Source organism: Dreissena polymorpha, chromosome 14 (genome assembly GCF_020536995.1).
Source record: "Dreissena polymorpha isolate Duluth1 chromosome 14, UMN_Dpol_1.0, whole genome shotgun sequence".
NCBI lineage: Eukaryota > Metazoa > Mollusca > Bivalvia > Myida > Dreissenidae > Dreissena > Dreissena polymorpha.
In genome coordinates, this window is record NC_068368.1 from 70,193,780 (window position 1) to 70,200,846 (window position 7,067).

The following is a 7,067-nucleotide window of genomic DNA, read 5'->3' on the forward strand; positions in this document are numbered from 1 at the left end:
CATATATTGAATTATGTTTGTCAGAAAGTGTAATTAATACAAAAATATGCTGTTAATTTCTTCTTTTTAATTTCTATTTAACCCTGATGAAATTTTACAAATAAGAGGTACAAAATCGACACAGCAAAGATGGGTGCTTAACCTATCAAAACTATTGTATTTCATAACTAGTGTATCATGTCACATGCAAAAAGTCTTACTTGCTTATGTTTGTAATGGGATCAACATGGGCTTAATAAACAGCTTGAAGTACTGATAGTTTAAGGCCCAGTCTCACTAACACATTTTGCGATGCCGGTGGAGCCCCGATGCGTGATCCGGGGTCTACCGGTATGAACCGGGGCTCCACCAGGAATGTCCGGGATGAACCGGGTACAACCGGGGCTCCACCGGCAAACTATTAAAATGTTTAATACCTCCGGGATGAACCGGGAGTCACCGGGCCGTACCGGAAACAACCGGCGCGGCACCGGGAACAACCGGGGCAGCACCGTAGCTCCACCGGCACGAACCGGGGTTTATCTGAGATGCTTTTGACCCCGGCAGAACTACGGCAACGTCCCGGTCTGACGCCGGTATAGCCCCGATGAATGCCGGCAGAGTCCCGGTGTAGCTACGTTTCACCAATTAATGCCGGTAGAGCTACGGTTCGTGCCGGTGGAGCCCCGGTTGTAGCCGGTTAATCACGGCAGAGTTACGGTTATTGCCTCCAGCATGAACCGGGAGTCACCGGGACGTACCGGGAACAACCGGCGCGGCACCGGGAACAACCGGGGCAGCACCGTATCTCCACCGGCATGTCACCGGAGCTCTGCCGGGACGCCACCGGCTTTCACCGGGACGCTACCGACTACGACCGGGACTCCCCCGGCTACGACCGGAACTCACCGGGATAAACCGTAGCTCTACCGGGGCCGACCGGGACTCTGCCAGGATGTAAACCGGGAATATGTTACCGCGCTAAAAAATAACCATCGATCATCCCGGAAGTCGCCGGCCTACCGGCTCTATCAAACCGGGATTAAGCGGTGCTACACCGGCAATAGTAAGACTTGGGCTTTACACCATATGATTAATACTTATTGACCCATTATAAAATATTTTGACTAAAGTAAGAAAATTGAGAAGGTTCTTATATAATTAAACGCTATTAAAATTTACTGATAATTATAATTGTAGATGCCATGTACATGGCGAAGAGAAGGCATTCGTGTGTACCAAGTGCAGTAAGTCATTTCCTACAAATGCTGACCTGCAGAAGCACATGCGGCGGGAAAATGGGCAGACAATTGCGTGTGATAAATGTGGCGTACGTTTTGCTGAGAATTCCAATTTAAAGGCACACATAGATATGCACAACGGAGAACATAACTTGAAATGCTTGAAGTGTGACAAAGTATTCCGGCATCGAAGTAGCCTGTCTCGTCACATGAAAGTACACAGCAGTAATTAAGCGACGCCAAGTGTACAGTTCGCCAATCATGCATTTGTATTGTGCTGTCCGTGAAGTGATTATGTGTAGTTACATACATTTTATACATGGTCCTTTTACCCGTCCAAACACAGTTTGTGTGGTATATTGGAGTTTGTTGTGTATTAAAATGAAACTTTTTAAATAAGTTTTATAATATATACAATACTTCGTTTTGGTGTATGTCATGCTATTTATTGCAGAGTTGTCCCCTCTCACTTAGGTAAATTCTCTTGTTTTACCTTGTTCACGATACCTGCATCATTGTACATGCGAACTTAACAACAAACAATTATGTGCATCAAACTGAAACTTCATAGTTCTGTTGTTCATACTTTGTATAAGTACAAGACGTAATTTTTGTGGATGCAACACTATTTTATAGGGACAAATTTTCGGCTTAATTATACAGTTTTAAAAAATATTAAAATTATTGCTTAAAACGTAGATATCTTGTTGATAGTCACTTAGTAGCATATATATTTCAATAATTATACATAGTTTTCAATGGGATATTTTAGCGACTGCGGCAACATTGTAGTAGCTTATAGTAATATAATGTACATGGCAATACCTCCAAGCCGGTAGATACCGGACTTGTAAATATACTTTGATGTGATGCAATCGGATTCCATAAGTGTGAGTTTTAATCAAACAGAGGACGTGTTGGTTAATCAATATTTTAGCTGTTATATTTTTTAACGATTCAATCAACATAGTATTGCTTTTTGTGGTATATACCTTACAATCATTGTATTTTATATATGTATTTATAGAGGGGTAACCGTCGATATGTCCATTTATTCAGAGTAATGCTCCATGAAACTAGGCGACTAAATTCGAATATCTACGTCTAAAATCTAATTTTTGTGTGTGATCAATGTGTACTCGGAACACAATTTTGGCATCAACATTGTTTTTCACCTGCTTGAAAGAAGCCATTTCGTGGGTATTTTTCATCTTCATTTACGAGTTGTTTGCTGTTTTTCTAGTGACATAGTATTTGTTATAAATTGGTGCTTGTGATAAATCATTTATAAAGACCTTGTTCTGTAGTTCATGTTTCGTTTGTAAATGTTTTTTTATGCGTTAACGATAACGATGTTGTAGATTAATTAAAATAGTTTATACAATTTGTTATGCTCATTTGAAGTATAAATGAGTCACACGATACAGAAACCTGATTAATACAGACATTATATAAACAATTCTAGTCAAAAGTTTCAACACTATTTGATTGATGGTTTGCTTTTGTATTATATTAATGCATACTTGATGTTCCATATGGCGAAGTCATTAATGTGATGATTTATGACTATTTACACTCAGTGCTATTATTTTTATGTTCTGTGATAATGTGTTCAGGAAAACATAAGTATACATTTTAGACTGACAGTTTTATGTTTGCAAATATCCGCACTGTGATCTTTGTCTTTGATTATTTTTTTATAATAAATTGTTAATCAGAAAAAAATGTTTGTGGTTAATAAAATGAATGTACAGTTTTGTGATAGAAAGGATACAAATATAAATTTTCACTCGTTTCACCATTCAACACCATTGTAAATAACTGCATATTTCATAAGACTTCCACCTCATTTATGAAATTTAATATGCATATATTAACACGTATAACAAGTTAAACAATAAGTTGCGCATCCACATACGCCACTTACGCATGGGATACGTATACAATATGGAGAAACACATGCACATTCAGTTGGTAAATGTTCGCATAAGTACATATATTTACCTTTAAATGAATATGTCATTACATGTTGCTGGTATATAATCTATATTATTTACATTCGAGTTCATCGTTTTGCTGTTTTAATATAGTACACAAAACACAATGAAAGTTAGATGACGTCTGTTAAGCCCATTTTAGAAGTAACCATCATTTTGGAATCATTTCTTCTAGCTTTTTCCCACCTAACACCAAGGGCGCCTTTTTGTATAGAGTTTCTGTCCATATCAACGGTCCCGCCTTTCTTCTTACTCCCTTTTCGATGATCAAAGAAATGGTCTCTGTAAGATTGAATACCATATTGAGCTTTATTATTTTAAACATCAGTTAGCGCAAATATGATGATAAAATATATTGAAACAAATTTATATGGTTCGTATTTAAGTATTTGTAACTTAAAAATATTTTTCAAACTTTAAACATTGCTAGCCTATTTCAAAGTTAAACAATGCACGTGGTTTCCAATTGATATTTGTATTGTCATAACGATCGGAATTGAGCATATAAAGCCATATATGTACTAGCGGGATAAACAAAACGAAGTTTGTTTTCATAGCCTACAGTAAGTCCAACTAACTTACTTGATCGTAATATCAGTAACGACTGCTCTGAATCTAGAGACGCATGCCGCACAGTTCTGGTCACACTCTGATGATAAATCCTTAGACTTCTCCAGCAGATGATATTTATGCGATCGTCCCGTACGGTATATAAATGGTCTATAATAAAAAATATATTGTTATATGCATGAATATTCTATGACTATATACTAAATTATACTAAAGTATACAAAGGTTCTAAACAAAAATTAATTGAAAAACGGCGGGCCTATTATGAAGATTTTTGAACGCATAAGCTTATATTTAGGGAATCTATTTCCACCGTCCCCTTCGTTGAGCTTGAGCAAAATAAAGAATTATGTTAAGTGCTTCTTTATCAGATAAGTCAACGCTCAATGCTTTTAAAAAAGCGGATACCACTTAAGAAAAAGTCTCTTGTTGGACTTGTTGATACATTCGACATCGTACATCAAGACAAAGACGATGGACATCTCTTACCGATTGCTCTTGCTTTGTAAATGGGAGATTTGAAAGGAGTCTTAATAGGAGATTTCAACGGTGTCAGTTTGCGTTTGTTGGTTCGCGAAGGCGTCATGCATAGGTGTGCTGATTTGTTCGAGATCTTGGTGTTGATGAATTTCTTTTGTGGCAACAAAGTTTTCCGAGCGTTTACATCATCTTTCGCGACAAGTTGAAGCAGTTCTCGCGTCATGTCAGCATAACCACATTTCGATCTTCTGGATTTGACTCTATGTAAGTTAAGCTTTGTTTTTCGTCGCATCTTGTTAAAATACTGAAAAAGATCAAATTTAAAAGTTATTGTTATTGTTAGCATGTGTGTGTGTGCGCGCGCGCGTGTGTGTGTGTATCTGCATGTGTATGTATGTATCTGCATGTTTAAGTATGTATCTGCATGTGTATTTATATATCTGCATGTTAATGTATGTATCTGCATGTGTATGTATGCATGTGTATGTGTGTATGTATCTGCATGTTTATGTATGTATCTGCATATTTAGGCATGTATCTGCATGTTTATGTATGTATCTGCGTGTGTATGTATATGCACGTGTATGTATGTATCTGCATGTGTATGCGTGTATCTGCATGTGTATGTATGTATCTGCATATTTATGCATGAATCTGCATGTGTATATGCATGTGTATGTATGTATCTGCATATTTAGGCATGTATCTGCATGTTTATGTATGTATCTGCGTGTGTATGTATATGCACGTGTATGTAAGTATCTGCATGTGTATGCGTGTATCTGCATGTGTATGTATGTATCTGCATATGTATGTATGTATCTGTAAGTGTATGTATGTATCTGCATGTGTATGTATGTATCTGCATGTGTATGTATGTATCTGCATATTTATTGCTGTATCTGCATGTGTATGTATGTATCTGCATGTGTATGCATGTATCTGCATGTGTATGTATGTATCTGCATGTGTATGTATGTATCTGCATGTGTATGTATGTATCTGCATGTGTATGTATGTATCTGCATGTGTATGCATGTATCTGCATGTGTATGTATGTATCTGCATGTGTATGTATGTATCTGCATGTGTATGTATGTATCTGCATGTGCATGTATGTATCTACATCTGTATGTATGTTTCTGCATATTTATGCATGGATCTGCATGTGTATATGAATGTGTATGTATGTATCTGCATGTGTATGTATGTATATTTGTGTGTGTGTGTGTGTGTGCGTGCGTGCGCGTGTGTGCGCGCGCGCTTGCGTGCATTCGTACGAGTGTTTAATAATTAAGTGTGGTCGTTCGCATAAATTTATATACAAAGTGTGGTCGTTCGCAAATGGTTTTCAAGTGTGGTCGTTCGCACATTTATTTTCCCTTTATAATTATACTTAAGACAATGTTTATAACCTTTTTACACCATTTAGATTTCGAAACTGTTCTGTTGGTCTTATTAGTACTGTTAAACATTGACAACTTGGTCTTCTAAAAGAGAAACGGACACAGAAACAAGATGTGTGGTCGTCTACATCGTCAAGTTCGATATTTGTCATTGAATGTTCTCAAAAAGTATTATACCTAAAAATATGAGCAATACGTCAATGAAAAGTAGAATTCGCACTGAGTACGGTGCACCAAGGCATTGTAACATGTGTTCTGCTAAAACGGAGAAAACGTAAGAAAACATACCTTCGATTGACGTTTTATCCGAAAAATAGCCGTGGTCGTTCGCATTTGTGGTCATGTGACAGTTTTTGTTCCCGCACATTGATTAAAATGGTAAGCAGCGCAACTTAAAGGCCAATTTCGTAAATTATGTAAACGGTCTCCAAATGGAGAGATAAAACGTCAATTTATATTATAACCTTCGGTGATAGGTTTCTCTTCCGTAATTGACATATTAACACGACTAACTGTACGTTAGAGTAAGAGTATCTTTGCTTGATGTATCATGGACTTAATTTTCAGACGAACCATAATTTGAGGCATCTATATCAACAACAACAACAACAACAACAACAACATTTATTAACTAATACACAAGTGTAACGACATGGATGATAATTATTTTGAAATTTAGTAATATTTATAAAAATCATGCATTGGAAGAAGTTAACAAATATTTGTTTAAAAAAACATAAAAGTAATGTTAGTCTATGCCAAAATATAACTTTATTTGGTCAACTCGTACCTGCAATAAACATTAAAAACATCTAATGCATGCATTCACCCATCGCAATTTGTTTCCATAAAGAATAAATATTAAAAAGGTACGAGTTGACCAATCTGAAAAAATGACTAAAGTACGAGTTGACCAAATCGGGTACGAGTTGACTAGGGTACGAGTTGACTTAGGTACGAGTTGACTGGAAACCGTTGCAATTTATTTTGAAAAAAAAGTTTTATTTTTAGTATTTTTAGTTATATAATTAGCAGCTGTTTCCCTTTCGCTGAAAAGTTACCCTTTCTCGGAGTTTCTCCTGTGGCGTGCCTCAATACATTTCAAATTACAAAATGACGTCATTAGTGTGACGAAATGACGTCGTTACACCACTGAAATTCTCCAGTTAAACACTTTTACAATGTAAACAAACGGTGAAAAAGCATAAACTAAAAAGAAAATGTGTTGGCTTCGGTGGAATTTCGATTTTAATTCACTCGTGATCATAGAAAATATACATAAAATTATTTATGATAATCTAAAAATAGAAGAAGGAGTTCCGAAAAATTGTTCTTTTCACCGATGAAAAGAACAATTTGTTTCTTTCACTGCTGTTATTTCACTGCATTAATGT

At 36.4% G+C, this 7,067-nt stretch overlaps 1 protein-coding gene across 1 annotated transcript; it reads right to left on the reverse strand.

The window, feature by feature from the left end:
* Positions 1-3,339: 3,339 nt before the first annotated feature.
* LOC127858949 (uncharacterized) lies at positions 3,340-6,049 on the reverse strand. Its single transcript, XM_052396318.1, has 4 exons — positions 5,962-6,049; positions 4,277-4,571; positions 3,800-3,937; positions 3,340-3,499 (listed from the first exon to the last, which is right to left on the reverse strand). Exons 1-4 carry the CDS (start codon positions 6,004-6,006, stop codon positions 3,369-3,371), a joined length of 609 nt encoding a protein of 202 aa, XP_052252278.1. The 5' UTR covers positions 6,007-6,049; the 3' UTR covers positions 3,340-3,368.
* Between the last annotated feature and the right edge of the window lie 1,018 nt (positions 6,050-7,067).

Coding starts and splice junctions, on each gene's coding strand:
- LOC127858949 (XM_052396318.1), bottom strand. CDS start 6,006: ATGCGAACGACCACGGCTATTTTTCGGATAAAACGTCAATCGAAG. Junction 4,572..5,961: donor GGATAAAACGTCAATCGAAG/GTATGTTTTCTT, acceptor GATCTTTTTCAG/TATTTTAACAAGATGCGACG. Junction 3,500..3,799: donor GTTACTGATATTACGATCAA/GTAAGTTAGTTG, acceptor TCAATCTTACAG/AGACCATTTCTTTGATCATC.